General features: G+C 45.3%; 2 protein-coding genes across 2 annotated transcripts in view; both read left to right on the top strand.

Moving 5' to 3' along the window:
- rnpepl1 (arginyl aminopeptidase like 1) overlaps positions 1 to 7,992 on the top strand; it is a 10,161-nt gene extending 2,169 nt beyond the window's left edge. The window contains exons 2-11 of the mRNA XM_008426766.2: positions 257 to 397; positions 503 to 654; positions 1,478 to 1,594; positions 2,477 to 2,712; positions 4,135 to 4,248; positions 4,364 to 4,476; positions 5,185 to 5,293; positions 5,362 to 5,589; positions 5,661 to 5,803; positions 7,082 to 7,992. Coding sequence (XP_008424988.1) covers positions 257 to 397; positions 503 to 654; positions 1,478 to 1,594; positions 2,477 to 2,712; positions 4,135 to 4,248; positions 4,364 to 4,476; positions 5,185 to 5,293; positions 5,362 to 5,589; positions 5,661 to 5,803; positions 7,082 to 7,384 — 1,656 coding nt within the window. The 3' untranslated portion in view covers positions 7,385 to 7,992. The remainder of the gene's footprint in view (positions 1 to 256; positions 398 to 502; positions 655 to 1,477; positions 1,595 to 2,476; positions 2,713 to 4,134; positions 4,249 to 4,363; positions 4,477 to 5,184; positions 5,294 to 5,361; positions 5,590 to 5,660; positions 5,804 to 7,081) is intronic.
- An 880-nt stretch (positions 7,993 to 8,872) lies between these two features.
- On the top strand, positions 8,873 to 19,463 carry dvl3b (dishevelled segment polarity protein 3b). Its single transcript, XM_008426767.2, has 15 exons — positions 8,873 to 9,282; positions 10,339 to 10,408; positions 11,235 to 11,368; positions 11,450 to 11,535; positions 11,605 to 11,746; positions 13,925 to 14,021; positions 14,334 to 14,403; positions 15,695 to 15,834; positions 15,959 to 16,035; positions 16,161 to 16,228; positions 16,312 to 16,392; positions 16,466 to 16,600; positions 17,329 to 17,496; positions 18,014 to 18,199; positions 18,965 to 19,463. The coding sequence occupies exons 1-15, from the start codon at positions 9,119 to 9,121 to the stop codon at positions 19,258 to 19,260; spliced, it is 1,914 nt and encodes a 637-aa protein (XP_008424989.1). The 5' UTR covers positions 8,873 to 9,118; the 3' UTR covers positions 19,261 to 19,463.
- Positions 19,464 to 19,469: the final 6 nt, after the last annotated feature.

Here is a 19,469-nt window from a genome sequence, read left to right on the forward strand (position 1 = left end):
CTGGTTTCAGATCTAGTTTTGGACTTGGATCTGTACTATGTTCACACTGTTGGAACAGATTTGCGTTGCGTTCAGACTGGTTTGGAACTGGTTTCTGATCTCTGTCTCAGCCTGGGTCACTGAGGCAGAAAACTCCGGTCAGAGTTTCTGGATGTTTGGACCCGTGTTCCTGCTGAAGACCAGATCTTCTCCTAATGACTGACATCCTGTCCTCTGTCTGACCTCTGTGTGACCTCTGACCTCTGTGTGACCTCAGATCTGGTGGCTGGACTCGGAGCTGACCTGCAGTCAGTCCCGTCCTCTGGTCTTCACTCAGGGACACTCGGTGTGTAATCGCTCCTTCTTCCCGTGTTTCGACACGCCGGCGGTGAAGAGCACCTACTCCGCCTCCGTCCGGGTGAGTTCTGCTCGGTTCTGTTCGGTTGGGACGGGTCCGGTCAGCGAAGTGAGGCGTGTCGGTTGGGGAAGACATGTTGAAAACTAAATGGAACTTCCCGCTCAGGTTCCGGACGGCGTGACGGTTCTGATGAGCGCGTCCCGGAGCTCTTACTCCAAACTGGACCGGATCTTCCAGTTCTCCATGGAGTTCCCGGTCCCGTCCTACCTGGTGGCGCTGGTGGCCGGAGAGCTGCAGCACGTGGACATCGGGCCCAGGTCAGAGGTCACCTGGACGCTCCCGAGCGCCGAGAAAAATATTCCAAATGTTTAAATTTATTCTCAACTCAGAGAATTAAAATTTTGTCAATTTTTGATATTTTTTCTGGGGGGGAAAAAATTACAAAAATATAAGGCAAAATATTCTAAAGTTAATTTTTTTTTCATCAAATATAGATAATCATCAGATATTCCTTAGAAATAAACATATTCAAGTACTTAAAAAAATGAATAGAGAACAAATTCAATATTTTTGTCACTTATTTTCAAAAGTGAAACTCATAAATTTGTCATGCTTAGTAAAATATTATAAATTGTAATATCTTGTAATTTTGATGATTCTGTCCTCAAGAAAAACAATATTTGAAAAATAAATTGTGTAAAAGATAAATATGGGAAAATAATGACTTCCCACACTAATCAGTTGAATAAGTCCAAACATTGGTGAGTACATATTAACTAATAGCGACACTAGTCTTTAGCGTAGCATTTATGCTAACAAGGAAACATTTAGCACAGTTAGCTTCTCCTAAATACATGTTTCCAGATAAAATCTAAACTTTAATCTAAATTTACCAAAATATCATGCTAACATTCTCAAAGTCAAGCTAGCATAGCTTCCATTTCTGTTATGTTTCTTAGTTATAACTTTTTCCTGACAATATCTGGTCGTCTTTTTCCTTCTATATATAAAGGTTAACATTTAATATTTAGTGCATTATATCAACAACTTTTTAGCTAAAGTGAATGCTAATCATCGTTAGCCAGCGTTTTTTTTCTTGGGGGTAAAAACATGTTTTTTTTTTTTTACTTTTTTCTGCAGGAGTCGTGTTTGGGCCGAGCCTTGCCTGCTGTCCTGCGCCGTGAAGAAGCTAGGGGGCAGCGTGGAGCGCTGGCTGGGCGTGGCAGAGGACCTGTTTGGACCGTACCTGTGGGGCAGGTGAGTCTGAAACCCAACGGACACAAACGTCGACCTGACAGCAGGGGGCGCCGGGCTCAGGGGGGGCGAGTATCCAAACTTTAGACTTTTTTTTTTTTAGGTTTTTGTTGGCCTTTATTTGAAGGCAGTTTGACAGGAGAGAGGGTTTATAAGGGAGGGGGAAATGTCGCCAGGCCGGGAATCGAACCTGCGACCACCGGCATGAGAACTAAGACCTCATTGTGCTTTGCCCCTGCGCCACCACAGCACCCCCAACAAACATTAGACTCAATTAAAATTAGAAATACTTCAACATATTTTTACTCAAGTAAAAGTAAAAATGTTTGGCAAAATATCTAATGAATTACTGATTACCTCATCAAATTATCAATTAATATTCAAAAATTACATCATCAGACGGACCAAAATATAAAGTTAAGCAGAAATTTGGGTATTTTAAGGACCAAATGGCAGAAATTGTATCCATCCATCCATTTCCTAACACCCTTGTCCCAGGTCACCTGGACAGCTCACCTGGACAGCTCACCTGGACAGCTCACCAGTCTGTCGCAGGGCAAACAACCATGGAAACTCACACACACCTAGGGAGAATTTAAAGAAACCAGTTAACAGTCATGTTTTTGGACTGTGGCAGGAAGCTGGAGTACCCAGAGAGAACCCACCACGCACAGGGAGAACATGGAGACTCCTCCAAATCAGTTTGTTTCAATGAAAACTGATTAAACTTTAACACAAACTGCAGGTGTGAGTCTGCGTTTGGTTAAAACATGTTTGTCATTCAGAGGGTCGAAAATCCAGAAATTTTACTCAAGTAGAAGTAAAAACACTCATAAAAGTGAATCTTTTTCAGAAAATGTAACTAGTTGCTACCGAACTCTGCAGGTGCGACATCGTCTTCCTGCCGCCCTCCTTCCCCATCGTTGCCATGGAGAACCCGTGCCTCACCTTCATCATCGCCTCCATCCTGGAGAGCAGCGAGTTCCTGCTGATCGACGTCATCCATGAGATCGCGCACGGCTGGTTCGGGAACGCCGTCACCAACGCCACCTGGGAGGAGATGTGGCTGAGCGAAGGCCTGGCCACGTACGCGCAGCGCCGCATCACCACGGAGGCGTACGGTGAGGCCACGCCCACCACGTCTACTCAGTCTGGTTCTACGCTTTATTTCACGTTACATGTAGAAATCCTGATTGCCCTTTCTGATCCATTTGAAGGTTTGTTGGAGTTTATTTTTCTCAGTTGCACTTTATTATTTATTTTTACTGCTGACTCAGCAGATTGAAGTATCAAATAAATCTGTATTTTATTGCATTTATGTCAGGGTCTGACGCAACAAATTTTATTGGACGATAAATTAACCCAGAAGTTATTGCAGTAAACGATAATATTATTGTTTTGAAACCATTTTAAACCTTAAATAATGATAATGATGCAATAACTCATTCTCAAATATCGATAAACTTTAAATTCTAATGAGCATTTAACACTGAAACTGGAAGACATTTTAAATTTCAAAATAAATGAAACAAATTAAATGAAGTCTCTGTAAACAGAGACTTTAAAAAAAGGTTTAGTTGAGACCAAAACACCAAACACAACTCAGTCACATGAAATCAGTAGATTTTGCTATAATTGTTTTTTTTTTTTTTCTTGGGATGATAAAAATGGAAGATTTTATCATCTTGATCGAGAAATGAGACAAAAATGAAAAATCATGCAAATGAAAATGTTTGAGCTCACTTTATAATACTGCTGATACATAATTATCATGTGACGTCACACTCTGTAACCGACAGCCATCTTGATAGGCAGTTACTATGACAACAATAAACAAGTCATAAACCATATCAGTACATTAAAGCTATTGGAGTACTCTACCTGCCTAAATATCAGTGATATTTACTGCAGTACTTACTACCCAACTAGTTAAAGTAGCTTAACTAATGTAGCTTTTATCTGCTAGCTAGACGGACATGTAGCCTACGTGTTTGTTGCTACGTGTTCTTACTCTGTCGGTCACCAGAACTTCGTCATTCACACCAAGAGTTTGTCCGTACTCTACAAATTAAACACTGATTGTCTGCATCCATATGAAGCTCTTCTTGTTCACTAAACCATAATGGGAGATCAGAGGCAGTTTGTCCACATCGTCTAAGATATTTTCCTTCCCCGTCTCATACGGGTCGATCCCAACAGCAGCCATTTTGTCCTGGTATTGTTCTCTAACACACATTTTCTTATTGCTGGTATTGAAGCCATGGGTCCGCTGTGCTTTGTGCTGCACTGGCCTACCAAGATGGCGCGGATCCCTTCCGGATTTATTGTGACAGGCGTGTTTATGTCTGTGTCTAAAATGAGAAACGTTTTATCGCCATTCAGCTCTTTTTCTGTATCTGATTGATATCAAACCTCAGATATCGGAAGTGAAATCAGTGCGTTCAAGGCAGGGCTTCATGTCCGGCCACATGGGTCATCAGGGATTATCAGAGGTCACCAGGGGTCATCAGGGGTCAGGGTTTTACTCTGAACTTTGTCTCCAGGTGAAGCCTTCACCTGCCTGGAGACGGTGGTCCGATTGGACGCTCTGCACAGACAGCTGCGTCTCCTTGGAGACAACAACCCTGTGAGCAAGCTGCAGGTCAAGTTTGAGCCAGGTACACACACACACACACACACACACACACCTACACACACACACACACACACACACACACACACACACCCCGGTGTGCAGCTGTACAGGTGAGGGTCCTTCCTGCTCCCCTGCAGGTGTGAACCCCAGCACGCTGATGAACCTGTTCACCTATGAGAAAGGCTTCTGCTTCGTGTCGTACCTGTCTGAGCTCAGCGGCGACGTCCGGCGCTTCGACAGCTTCCTCAAGGTCAGTGATGCATTTAGAGCAGGGGTCACCAACTCCAGTCCTCAAGGGCTACCACCATCCTGCAGCTTTTAGATTCACCGCTGCTCCAAAATGTCTGAATTCCCTCCCCAGCATTCATTCCTCTCTGCAATAGGCTGGAAATGAGCAGKTTATTTGATCCAGGTGTGTTTGAGCAGAGACACATCTAAARGTTGCAGGACGGTGGCCCTCGAGGACTGGAGCTGGTGACCCCTGATTTAGAGGCTGTTCCTCTGTTAGGACGGGGCTACATGTAGCTACATATGTAGCCCCGTCCTAACAGAGGAAAGCAGAACCGCCTCCTGGCCCTGATTGGTTGTTTGTGGTCAGCACTGTGAGAAGGCAGAGGAGTTTCTGACAGGTTAATAAATAAGTACAAAGACATGATAAACGTCACGTACTGCAGCTTTAAGGTCGTTGTCTTCATGTTTCTGTGGGTCAATCTGGATGCTGCTAAACTGTTGGGCTCTGTCAGGTTGGTGGGGATCAGGTCTGGGCTTTGACTAGGCCACTCCTGAACCTCCACCTTGTTGTTTTCAGACTGTCTCTGTGAACTACAGAGATGTTCAGAACCAACACTGATTTTGTATCTACGCACAGACTAACGTGTGTGTGTGTGTGTGTGTGTGTGTGTGTGTGTGTGTGTGTGTGTGTGTGTGTGTGTGTGTGTGTGTGTGTGTGTGTGTGTAGGACTACATCTCAGAGTTTAAGTTTCAGAGCGTTGTGGCTCAGGACCTCATCGCCTACTTCCTGCGGTGTTTCCCGGAGCTGCAGGACGCCGCCGTCTCCCAGAGGGAAGGTACGCCTGGCAGGTTTCACGCTGCTGCCTTCCGCTTCCTGCTTGGTGACATCACTTCCTGTTCTCAGGTCTGGAGTTCGAGCGCTGGCTGAGCGGTTGCGGCCCGCCGCCGTTTGAGCCTGACCTGTCAGCAGGGGGCGCTCTGATCGGGCCGGTGCAGGAGCTGTGCGACCTGTGGAGAGGCGGCGACCCGCCCGACCTGCAGGCACTCGCGACCTTCGACCTGTCGGCCTGGAGCACCTTCCAGGTGGTTCTGTTCCTGGACCGGATGCTGGACCACTCACCGCTGCCGCACGGTGCGTCTCTTAGCGTCGGCGGCAGCGCCACCTGCTGTTGGAGCGCCGCTGACGGCCGCTGTGTGTTTCAGACGTGATGGCGAGTCTGTCCGCCTGCTACTCGGCGCTGTTCGACGGGCTGAACGCCGAGGTCCAGATCCGCTGGATGCAGATGGTGGTGAGGAACACGTTCTACCCCGACCTGCCGCGGGTCCGAGCCTTCCTGCACAAACACGTAAGAACAACAGCCGACGCTTCGCTGCAGCTCCGAACCAGAGGAGCCAGAGTCTGAGTTATCTGAACATCTTGCATCAGGAACAGGCTACTGGTGTTGGGTCAATGCAGAGCTGAGCACTGCTAGCTAACAGCAGCGCTAACCCTAAAGCACTAATCATAAACGTTAGTTCCGCTAATGCTGAAGGGCTAAGCCATCATGGTATTTGGTAGAAAATAATGCTGTTGATAATGACTAGAGCTGGAATCTTTGAGTGACTCTCAGCTGTTGTAAACGATTAATCGAGTAATCGGATAAAAACAATTATGAAATAAAATATTGGTAAATCTTCCATAACACCAGTATTACTATCGGATATCAACATCAGTCTATTTTTTCCACCTTTGAGCTTCCCTACCAGTTACTTTTTTGTAGACCGGGGGAGAAACACGGGATATTTACGGCTCCTCCGTTCAGAAACTCATCTACCAGCCATGTTCCGCCTCCCGTTTGTTCAGACCGGGATGATATAAGTTTATTGTGCGGTTCGTCCGTAAAGCTGCTCTTACCCTGTAAGCATCAACCCTCAGCCGCCCGCCGTGTTCAGTCTCTCCGCTCACCTGTAGAAATCCTCCTCAGCTTCTTCCCGCCGTTCAACCAGCAGCTCCGGAGCAGAAAGGCTGCCGGACTCCCGGCATCGCGCCGGTCATTTTAAGGATGTTTATTGGTCCCACAAAAACGATGAAAACCCGGAATTATCACCAATCAGTAAAATCCCCGCGGGCCGAACTTGAAGATTGGACGTTATGCCGCTAACACGTAGCTTCCGTCAACAACTCAGAGGTGGAAGTCAGAGCTCCGCGCAACGCAGATAATGTTCCGGCTGAAACACGGGGCGCTAAATGATAAAACATAAATTAACGAAGCTTCGAGGCAGGAACATTTTCCTCGAGGAGTTTTAATAATCGAGGTACTCGAATCACTCGAGGAATCGTTTCAGCCCTAGTTTGATTAGATTTTTAGACACGAAATGATTTTTGGTTTAGAAACAACTTTTCTGTTAGCTAATGGAGCTAATTTTTACTTTAGCGCTTTGAATTTTATCCAAGAGGGGCAATCGCTTTCACACATAGCAAAAATGCTAAACGCTCTTAGCTTCCCCTATGTACATTTTCTGGACACGCTATGGCTAACCTCATTGAAACGCTGATGCGCTAAACCAACAGTTAGCTGCGCTGCTAGCAGCTTAGCGCTGCGTCAGTAACTACCAGGACATGTTTCTGTTGTTCCTCCCTGCAGACTTCCAGGATGTACACAGTGCCGCTCTATGAGGACCTGGTTGCCGGGGTGATGAAGTGCGTTGCCGTGGAGATCTTCTACCAGACACAGCGCCGCCTGCATCCCAACCTGCGACGGACGCTGCAGCTGATCCTGTTCCCCAACAGCTCGGCGCCGGCCAATCAGAGCGGCCCGGTTCCGCCCATCCTGACGGGCTCCGCCTCCTCCGGCTCGCCGCTGCAAAGCCCTGCTGCCACGGTGCCTGCCTCCGCCGCCGGGACGACGGCCGCCATGGCGCTCCGGGACGTTAATGTGTCGGCATGACGGCCGTCCGGGCCCCCGGGGACCCTGACGGGTCAGAACCAGAACAGTTTCCTTCATCATGTCCGCAAACAGCAGAACTTTCTAGAACTTCATGAAAACGATGCGACAGATTTCTCTTCTCCTCGGTTTGAGGAACCTGGGCTGGATTCTGATCCAGAACCAGAACTGGACCTGAACACCGGAGCGGCCTTATCGCCTCACTGTGAAACAAACCCGCTAACTGGACCCGGTCCAGCCACGTCCTCAGGAACCTGCAGACCCTGATCACACCACTGAAATGAAATGAAACCCGATCACATGACCAATAATCTGTATTGATTATCAACCAGCTTCACTCTGCAGACGGTTAATTATTCTATTTATTTTCCTCCATCGAAAACAAAAAAATCATGTTTTTTTCTGAAGAAAATCTTTAACTTTCAGAAAACAGATTTATTTATTTTGAAGGGCTCCTTTAATTTCCTGCGTTTATTTTGAAGTCAGACCGGAAATACAAGGTCTGACATGTTTAACGGGATCTTTGATGTCTGAAGGTTTTATTATTTAATACACAGGAAGCTGGTGGCTTTGCTTTCACAATAAAAGCTTTGACTCGTGTTCCACTGCTTCAGATTTTACATTTTCATTTCTCTTTTATTAAACTGATTTCTTATGAACAAACAGAAAACCTTTACAATCTTTTAACTGTCTAGAACTGTTTATTTGATCAAACTTTGTTTACACTGAACATTTTGTAAACGGGTTGAAGGTAAATCTGAATCAGATCCGGTTTGTGTTTTATGTCTGAAATTATTACTTTTTTGCATTTGTGCCATAAATTTTAAAGACATGTAAGCAATCTTTATAACTTCAACTAAACTACAGAACTGAAGCTGTTTTCTATGATGACGTATCAGGGCTGTCATAGACGAGGACAGGAAAAGGAGTACATTTCCATAAAACACTCAAAAATGTTTAATTATTCTCAGAAAAACATGGAAATTTATGGATTTCAAAAGTCAAAATATTTCAACTTTTGAAACTCAGAAATTTGCAAATGTCAAATTTTGACTAATCTCAAAATATGAGGGGTTTTTGTAGCAAATTTTCAACTTTTGGACCTCAGAAAATGTCCAAATGCTGAAAATGTTTGCCTTTTGAAACCAAGAAACTTTTTTTTTCTAGAAAACTTTTGAGATTTTTGACTCAGAAATCTCCCATTTTTTCCCCTGGAAAATTTGAGTTTGTTTGGTGCAAATTTACTGTCTAAATTGCTGTCGAACGTTTCTGGTGCTGAAACATCAGATGAACCTCAGAGTTCTGGAAAAGCAAACATGTCAGTCGCTTAATGAAGAAATATTAAACATAAACAGCAGGAATTTATTTTCAATAAATAAACCCGTCCAAATGTTCCTAATTCCAATCGAACAAGTTCAACAAAGTGATTTTATTTGGGTTCTTTAGGCTTCATTTAACCGGGGAGACCTTTATTTTGAAGCCCGTCACCGGAAGTTGCGTGTTTTAACGCGTGCAGTGTTGACTATCGGGAGGAAAGCATCACCGGAGCCCCTCTGCGGCTGGACCGACACATCTGGACCGGAACCGGCCTGGGACCAGCCGCAGCTCCTGGAGGTGGGGGCGGGGGCAGCGCACAGGTGAGGCGTCACGTGACCAGACCTCCGGAGCTTCACGGGGCGCGCGCAGGTGTGTCTCAGCATCCCCGTCGAAGCGCGTGCGGGGCTCCTCGGGGCCAGCATGGCGGAGGAGACCCGGGTCATCTACCACCTGGAGGACCAGGAGACCCCCTACCTGATCCGGATCGGCGTGCCCGCGCAGCGCGTCACCCTGGCCGACTTCAAGCAGGTGCTGAACAGACCCCACGCCAAATTCTTCTTCAAGTCCGTGGATGATGACTTCGGGTGAGTCACGTGACTGACGCCTCCATCAGGAAGATGACACAGATCCAGATGGGTTTATTGAGCATCAAAGGTCACGTGTTCCAGCGGGGGGGAGGCGATTCAGTCACATGATCAGTGATCAATAATCATGAAGAACAAGAGGAAGAGCTGATGAACACATGTATGGATCAGCAGGGAGGCTTTGTTTGTTTGTTTGTTTATATAATCCTCCTCATGCAGCTGTGATTATGTAACTGATGAAAACAAAAGCTTTAATATTCCCTCCGATGAGAGGATGACTGTTGGCGGTGAGCTCATGAGGATGACGATGATGATGAGGATGACGATGATGATGATGATCTTTTGTCTCTAGGTGTGGCAATTTAAAAACAAGAGAATTGTGACTTTCAAAGATCAAATGTATAGTTCAAAACAGATAAGAAAAAAAAGGGACACATTTCTGATTCCTTGTCTGTCAAGAATTATTTGCGGCTGTTTTCCCACCTGATAGTCCGATAGACTCAACCTGTTCCCTTCCTGACCTCTGGGGGCGCTGTAACAAGAACCACTGAAGGAAATGACACTAAAACACCTGAGTGCAACTTCCTTCACAAAATGCAAACAAAGATGGAGGCGCCAGATTTCAGTGAATGTCTTTTGTCGTTGGCTAAAGATCACAAACCATTTCTCCCGCTAGCGCTAGGCTAACGTGTTTGCTTTGGTTGCTTTCTAACCGAACCAGAGTTAGCGTCAATCGAATACAGATTCGAGCTAACGCTGTAGGACCAGCGTTAGCTCGTTTGGCTCGGTTGTGCATTCACACCTCCCCAATTTCTGGACAAATTAACCGGAGTTGAATTAAAGCGGACTATACTGGCTGCTGGTGGGAATATTTTCAAGTTGCTAAAGCGGTTAGCACACCCTTAGAGTAGTTGGGGCAGGTTTTACTACAACTTAATCAGACGAGATGGCAAATATTTTCAGGATGTTTCATATCATATCTTGCTGCACCTCTAGTTATGACATGATAGAGATGAAGATGATGACAGTAATGATGATGATGATGGTGTGTTTCAGGGTGGTGAAAGAGGAGATCAGTGACGATGAAGCTCGGCTGCCTTGTGTCAACGGACGGGTCGTCTGTTGGGTCAGAACCGCTCAGAACCTCTCAGATGGACGATCAGTCATGAAAGCATCAGGACGTCCAGTTAAACATCCAGTTCTCTGCGCCAGTAGAGGGTTTTGCTAATTGAAAAGTTCGATAAGCTAATCATAAACTTTACATTTAACTAACACCTGCACCGCAACACAGGTGGAAAAGGCCAGGAGAGGAAAAGGAACTGCTGCGTAAACAGATTTCAAAATAAGAGCATGAATATAACCAAAAGTTCAGCTCAGATTTTTTACTTTATTCAACTAAAAGTTTACAAAACAACCAAGTAAATTTGTCTGGCACTATGAATTTAGGCAAAGCTAAGAGCGCTGAGCGTATTCAGAGTTAGCTAAACTGCTAATCACTAAATTAGCTTTGCTGTTAGCGGATTAGCGTCAGCCTGTCCAGCCACTAACCAGCACTGGTTTTGGAGGCTGCTAGCATCTTGCTGTGAGGTTTTAGCCAGACCTAAACATGCTGGAGGACGTTTGGAAGGTCAAACACTGGAAGGTTTGTCCGCACATCAAAACGTTCGATTCCAGATTCCTTTAAAGACCTTTAAACCTTTTACCAGACCAGAAGCTGCTCCAGTCTTCTTCCTGACTGCTTCTCTGTAGACCTCACCATGACGTCACTGCAACCGTCAGGATGACGGAACTAAACGTATAAACTTTAAACTGAACAAAATTCAGAAAATTATACATTTTGATTACATTTTATTTAATATCTAATCTGAATATGTCCTTATTTTTTCATGACTGTCTCATTTGGACATGTTGAGACACCTGGACTCTCTAAGATCCTGTCTTCTTCTCTGCAGGTGGTGTCTTCAGACGCCTGTCCTCCGGACTTCAGGGGGTCGGACACACCCTCTGTGGCCACGCCCTCCAGCTTGGCCCCGCCCCCCATCGAGAGGACCGGCGGCATCGGCGACTCCAGACCGCCGTCCTTCCAGTGAGTTCCTACACGGATTAAGCTCCAGTAGTGCTGATGCGACCGCGCGCTGACAGGATGTGATGTGTCTGTCCGCTTCAGCGCTGCGGCCGTCTGTCACGATGACCTGCAGGGGTCAGAGGTCAAATCGCCTGCTCCATCTTCAGAGAAGCAGCGGCGGAGAGACGGTAAAGCTCTTCAACCGAATCAAACCGAATTCTTCCTGCTGTCTCTGATTGGCTGCGGTCCGCATACAGGAGGCCACCTGAACGGACACGCCCACCAGGCGGCCGACCAGAAGGGGGCGGGGCCAGCCGGCGGCGACAGCTCGTCCAATCAGCAGAGCAGCGAGTTAGAGACGACCAGCTTCTGCTCGTCTGAGGAAGACTCTGGAGGAAGGTCAGACCCAAACAGTTCTGGTCCGGTTCTGAGTCCACCTGCTGACCAGCAGAACCCTGGGTATCCGGGCTGCGGCGGTTACCCAGGGTGTCATTTCAAATGGGCGGCGCTCTAAAGCTTATGTAGCATGTTTCAGCAGCAACGCAGTTCAAGGTGGAAATTACATAGTTATTGTATTGTAATATGTCTTATCTGTCAGTTGTGCAGTGAGGCGTATGGAACAGGGTTAGTGCCAAAAATAAATAAAAGAATTTAAACTTTTTTCTCAGAATTTCTTTTTTTTTTTTTCTCAATTTTGAGTTTTTTTTATGAGAATTCTGACTTTGATGTAAACATTTTGACTTTAATCTCAGAAGTTGGACTTTAATCTGAGAATTCTGACTTCTTTTCTCAGAATTTTGAGTTTTCTATGCAAATCTTGACTCTTTTTTCTGAAAATTTTGACTTTAATCTCCAAATTCTGGCTTTTTTTCTGAGAAGATTAAAGTCAGATTTCTGAGAAAATAGTCAGATTGATTTATTGTTTTTTTACTGGCCCTAATCCAGATGCTTTCATCACTTCATTATTATAATTTCCAGCCATTCGTTCTGTCCAGATTTACCATCTGATTTCGTCTGGGGCAGAATTATCATGCATGTCTCATGTCAGCGTCAGAAAAACGGCGTTATGAGCGTCCAGACTGCTGTGAAAAAGCCGGATTAGGGTCCCATTTTCCTGTGTGAAGGTTGCCTAGATTACCTGCTTTCTGCGGATGGAGCATTTTAATTGACGGGGGATGTTGGCAGAAGGAGCGGATTACCTGCAGCACCAACAGATTTATTTTTATAAACTTTATAAATCTGCACCCTGGCAGATTTCAACGGTTCTTTTGTTGTTTTCGTCACTTAAATGTTCCAGAAAAAAATGTTGAGCTCCATAAAAAACAATCTAAGAGTTTTTTTAGTGACCTTTTAAATCATATTTAGACCCATGGTTTGACTAGGCCACTTCAAACGCTGTGTTTTGTTCTCTTTGACACTTTTTGATTGTTTTTGTTTTTTTAAATCATCAACAAACTGTTTTGTTTATTGTTTTATTTAATGATCTTAAACAAAGTTTGATAAAAAAGCAAATACTTTTTCACAGCAGCGTACTGCTGCTGGTCAGTCTGGAGCATTTCCAGTTAGGGGTGTGTCCCTGAATGCATCGCGGTGCGTTTGCTGCAGCGGCTTCAGGCTGTAAACCTGTTGAAGTCAGAACTCCTGGGAGAACCTGAACTCTTTCTCTGGTTCTGGTTCTGTGACGTGTAAAAACGGTACTGCTCCTTTAAAGCCTCTGTCATGTGACCCAATGACCTCAGCAGCAGCTCTCGCTGTGATTGGCCCATTCCTCTGACACACATTCACCTGCCTGCAGGTCATTTTTTCTGCCCCAGTAAACCTGTTCACGCCCTGGGCTCTGATTGGCTGCTGCGTGTCATGTGACCAGCGCTGCCTTTTGTGTTGTGCTGCAGATAAAGCCATCCCAGCTGATCTGAGAGCAGAAATAATGTGTTCCTGATCGATTTCCTCATGTAGACTCTGATTTCCATCAGTGATGGACTCCACCTGCTGCCAGATTTACAATCTTTACACGAACATTTTAAACCTTTTTCTAATTTTTAAACAGGTTTGGAGTTTTGCTGTCCTTTGTTTAATTATTTGTGAAGTCAGATTTTCCTCTCTTTGGAAATGTGTTGATTTTTTATTAAAAGTGATTCATTTCTGACAGGTAAGCAGGTTTGTTATTTGTTTTCAAAATTAGAAATTTGTTTTTTAAGACCTGAATTTGTTTTTTATTAAATAATTATTTGTATTTTGATTTTTTTTAATTCATTATTTTATATATTGATGTGATCTTTCCAAGTTGCAAATATATTTTTAGGAAATTATAGCAACTTTTTGTTAAGTCTCTGACTACTGGGAAGAAAATGTGGATAATTTGGAGCCACAGTGAATAATTGGGGCTTAACTATGTTTATATATTTATCCTTTTAAAAAGCTTTTATTTTTATTCATCTTTGGTTAATTTTACCATCTGCTTCAAATACATGTTTTAATTAGGATTTCCTGATTTTATATTTATATAAAATCTTTGTTGCGTTTTTAGATTTGTGTTTTTTTTGACCAATCAAAATTCTGCCTGTGATGTCAAACCAGATTCAGCCAATCAACAGGCCAGAGCAGCTCCTCGCCAAGACTCATCAGGCGACAGCGGCGTCGCCACCGAAAACCAAAAACTCCACGGATGGAAAAGGTAACCACACACACACACACACACACACACACACACACACACACACACACACACACANCACACACACACACACACACACACACACACACACACACACACACACACACACACACACACACACACACACACACACACACACACACACACACTGTGAGGTCCTGGTTGTCTTTATAAGTGTGTCTTTATGACGCCTGATGCAGGGCGGCTGTTTCCGTCTGGACTTCCTGTCACTGACGTGTCCCTCGTCTTCCTGTCCTGTCTCTCTGTCCACCTGTCTCCCTCTCTGCCTGCCTCTATCCGTCTGTCCGTCAGTCGGCGTCTTTCAGCAGCGTCACTGACTCCACCATGTCGCTCAACATCATCACTGTAACCCTCAACATGGGTGAGTACAGAATGGGTCGGCAGCAGATTGGATCAGGACACACAGAGCCTTGGTTAGGTCTACTGCTGTCAGGTCAGGGTCGGGTCCGACCGAGTTCAGAACTGGCCTAAACGGTCTAGATAAGGACAAAGAGAGTCCAGAACAGATCCTGTCAGCCTGAATCCCATTAGTAAAACCCAGGAAAATGTCACAAATGTCTAGTTTGGGTTCATCGGCATCTGCTCCCCAGGTGTTTTGGGTCTGGGTCAGGTCCAAAACATCCTAAATTAGCTCCATCATAGTCCAAACTTGCTCCAGAGGTTCCCTTTGAGTTTCAACTCGGTCCAAACATCCTAAATTAGGCCAACTGCTGTCCAAATCTTTTTCAGAGGTTCCTTGAATCCACACTAGGTTCAAGACACCTTAAATTAAGTCTGTTACAGTCTAAAACTGCTCAGTGTGTTCCCTTTGAGTCTCAGCTTGGTCCAAAACACCTACAGTTTTCCTTGAGGGTAACCTAGATCCAAAACAGCCTAAATTACATTGAGCCCAATTCAAAACGTCTCCAGAAGTTTCTTTCAATTTAAACCAGATCCCAAAAAAACCCAACTTAAATTAGGTTTATTGAAGTTGAAAACTGCTCCTCATGTTCTGTTTGAGTCTAACCTACGTCCAAAATATCCTAAATTAGGTCTACTGCAGTCAAAGATTGGTCCAAAGGTTCTCTTGGACCGGATCAGGCCCACTACAGTGTAGATTAGGTCAGCTATCTGTCCAACACAGATCAGGTCCAGTTGGGGTTCTCATTCAGGTTCGTAGGTAGATGGATCGTATCAGAGTTCAGAACAATCCCTAAACCTTCCTGGTCTTTAGATCAGATCCAATAAGGTTTCAAACAGGCTAAATACTGTCTGGATCAGGTACAGTAGAATCTGAACCAGGTTCAGAACGGTGAGAATCGGATCCAGTAGAGTCTAAAACCGGTCCTCAGCAGCTTTGGCAGTAGAATGGATCAGGGTTCTGCTCAAACATGGCGGTTGGTTTACAGTTTGATTGGTTCTCTCCAGGTCCTCTGAACCCAATAAGACCAAGAACTAACTGGGTCGTTAGATACTGACCGCAGCGTGATCTGATGAGATCATTTAAACACCCAGTTCAGAGTTCTGGTTCTGTCTGGTTGCTGTGTTGTTGGGTTGAACAGAAGTTCTTCAGAAGGAGACCTTTATTTCATGAGATGTTTGCATCCTGAGTATGGTGCCAGTGAGGTTTGACTGTTCTGACGATGGTCAGACTAACGCCGCCTGTTTCTCAGAGAGGTATAACTTCCTGGGCATCAGCATCGTTGGTCAGAGTAACGACAGAGGAGACGGAGGGATTTACATCGGCTCCATCATGAAGGGAGGAGCTGTAGCAGCAGATGGACGCATCGAGCCTGGAGACATGCTGCTGCAGGTAGGGCCGACACCAGGTTCTGGTTTGGACCGTCTAGGCTGAAGCCAAGACTTTCTGGAGCTCTTTGGACTTCAGAGAGTCCTTTGTTACTCTGGTGATTCTCACTGTGATTCTGTTCACTCAGGTGAACGATATCAACTTTGAGAACATGAGTAATGACGACGCAGTCCGGGTTCTGAGAGAGATCGTCCACCAGCCGGGGTGAGGCTTAATTAAAACCACTGACCACTACAGTCTGTCGTCCTCTGTTCTGCAGCTCAGGACGACTTTTCATCCAGACACAACCTTTGAGACTCAAGCTGAGCCATTTCTCCCCTTCCTTCTAGTTCGGTGACATTAACTGTGGCAAAGTGTTGGGATCCAAACCCGCGAAGTTGCTTCACGCTGCCCAGAAGTGAGTCAGGCAGGATGTGTTGGTTTGGTTTGATACTATGTGATCCAGCTCGTTCAAACGGTCTGTCCTGTAAAACCGTGCAGGTGAACCGGTCCGCCCCATCGACCCGGCTGCCTGGGTGTCCCACACGGCCGCCATGACCGGGAAACTCCCCCCACACTACAGTACGTCTCGACTCTGCGCCTCTCTTCTATCGTTATCCCGTCCATCACATTTTAACTTCCTGCTGTTCTCCAGGTGTGCATGAAGAAAACCACCTCAACATCCACAGTGACATGACGGTGGTCGTCAAGGCGATGGCCAATCCAGAGTCAGGGCTGGAGGTTCGAGACAGGATGTGGCTGAAGATCACCATCCCCAACGCTTTCATTGGTGAGAAGATGTACTAGATCTGGATCTGAGAGTCTGAGAAATGTCTCATTCACATCAGTCCTGTTTAATCCACTTTTATCAAACTCTAATTCATTTGCGAAGGTGTGAATCGAATTCTTATGTGGACCAAAAAACTGAAATCTGGTCCATCTACAAACCTAAGTTTTGGTTTAGTTGAAATGAATTAGAAAATGGATGTGAACACCAAGCGGACCGGAGACCGCTCCAAAAGCAGAAAGTGGACTACAGCGCAGGGCATTCTGGGTAAATACAACCAAAAAGCTAGCCTAGCAGTAGCAGGAAAAATGGCTAGTGTCTTTCTCCAAACACAAAAGAGAAAATCTGATGCCACTTCATTTTTGTTTCCTTTTTATGAAGAAGGAAGTTGCACTCGGTGTCTTAAGAGGCTTTTGTGTCGTTTCCTTCAGTGGTTCTTGGTGCAGCGCCTCCACAGGCCAGGAGGGGAACATGTTGCTCAAACGGTTTGGTTGGTTTGACTCAGAGCAAAAAGAATGACCTCCACAGCAACTAAAAATGAAACAAATGTTGTTTTGGTCCCCACTCTAGCCGAGTTTACCGAACTATCAGGTGGAGAACCACCTAAGATTCTCACCAATAAAACATTCTGTTTAACCAACATGAAATAATCTCCGTTGTAGTTCTGGGGTATAAAGATTCCAGTCAGAACTGTGAAAGGAGACGGATATCTTTACGTTCTATCTGTCCAGGTTCGGACGTGGTGGACTGGCTCCACCGTAACGTCGAAGGTTTTACCGACCGGCGCGAAGCTCGCAAGTACGCCGGAAACCTGCTGAAAGCCGGATTCATCCGACACACCGTCAACAAGGTCACCTTCTCAGAGCAGTGCTACTACGTGTTCGGAGACCTGTGTGGAGGTAGGAGCTGGGGCCACAGAGCTGTCCACACTAGAGACCTAACTATAGTTATTGCTCTTTGAAATAAGAAGACCTTTAAATAGTCAGTGTGCTGAGATCACCTGGAGTCTGTGGCGTTTTGTCCTCAACTGATGTCCTTCTTAAAAATAAAAGGGAAACCTTCAATTAAATATGTTAATGGAAAGATAAGTTGTTTCAGTTCCTCTAAAGTGGTTGGTTGGTTGGTTGGTTAGTTGGTTAGTTGGTTGGTTGGTTGGTTGGTAAAACTGTTGCTGCTTTGGTGCAGTCTTGAACCTGCAGTACCGTCAATGAACACAAGATGGCGACACAGAAAAAACCAGTAGATCATGTTAAACTGTTTTATGTAATTAATGTCACTTTCAGAGGTTTATTGTTGTAACTTTATACATTTTTATTCAAAAGGTCTGGACTCTACTGTAGTCTGATGATAAGAAAATAAAAAGCAGCGTTTCTAACAGCATAAATGTTCCTGTTTCGCTGATGCTGCTCCTTTCAGATCTGGCTGCCATGTCTCTGCTCGACCGCGAAGACGGATCCTCTGGAGAAGCAGGAGGAGGAACTGACTGCGACCCCCCAGCCTTCCCCTACCAGTACCCCATCCCTCACCCCTACAGCTCGCCCCACCCGCTGCACCAGCTGCCGGCCTGTGGGGCAGGAGGAGGCAGGAGTCATCACAGCGAAGGTACAGGACGTTTTCTTATTTTTCATAAGGTTTGTGTCAGTATGTGGCATCCTGTATGTATTTGTTTAGCTAACACCGCTGCTTGATCATGTAAGTGTTATATGTTTCTGTATTTCCTTCATTTGTTGTACTCCAGAATCAATGACCAGAACGTGAAGAAAGGAAACGAACTGCAGCGTAAACAGATTTCAAAATAAAAGCTTGAAGCTAATTACTTGAAGAATTCTGAACAGACAATAACCAAAATTTCAACACAGATGTCAAGTAAATTAGTGCTTTAGAATTCATCTGGATAAATGTATTCAGGGGAAGCTAATTGTGCTAATCTTACAATTTAGCCAAAACGCTACACAAACAATTAGCTCCACTATTAGCAAATGCATTTATTGTTGTTTTTGTGACCCTTTCTTTAAAACGTTTTGCAGCACTGGGGGCCTTGATTCACAGTAGTCAAACAGACAACGCAGGAGCAATGGTTTTCTGGCTGGGAATTGAACCAGGGACTAATTGCCTGGGTTCCCCGCCCTGCCGCTTCACCGTGTGTCTGATCAGTTGCTATCTTGCCATCCGTCCTTGAATACTGAAAAGAAGTGACTACATTTGAGGGATAAAAGCAGATTGAATTGAACATCAGATTCAGTCGTGTCTGATATTTTAGCGCTCCCTTTATGAATAGGAGCTGTGTGATGGGATCACGTGTATGGGACTCAGAACCTCTCGGGTTCTGATTGAAACGATGACATCATGTGTTCATTGGTCCTGCAGGAAGTCGCAGTAGCCAATCGGACTTCAGCGACGATCAGAAGGAGGGAAAAGGAGAAACACAGCAGGAATCTGCCAACCAGGAAGCGAACGCTCAGCACAAGATGGCCGACTGTCTGAGTGATGGCAGCGCTCAGGGACCGCCCACCTCCTTCTCCAGTTCCCATGGCAACAAAGACATCCCAACACCGTCTCGAGGTCAGCACCGCGACTTTTCATCGATCCAACCGGAAATCTCTCGACAGTCCTTCCGTCTGGCCATGGGAAACCCCAGCGACCTCTTTGTAGATGTCATGTGACCCAGTGACGATGATGTCATATCCTGACTAAAGCTGAAACGAACTGAAAAAGATTGAGGCACATTGAGTCACTGTGAAGACCTGGACCTGAAGAAGGCCTGGATCTGACAAGAACGAGACCGGGCTCTGATCAAACCTGAAACTAGACAAAACCATCCTGAACCCGACTGAGAACTAAACCCGACTGAGAACCAAACCCGACTGAGAAC

Source organism: Poecilia reticulata, linkage group LG13, assembly GCF_000633615.1.
Source record: "Poecilia reticulata strain Guanapo linkage group LG13, Guppy_female_1.0+MT, whole genome shotgun sequence".
Taxonomy (NCBI): domain Eukaryota; kingdom Metazoa; phylum Chordata; class Actinopteri; order Cyprinodontiformes; family Poeciliidae; genus Poecilia; species Poecilia reticulata.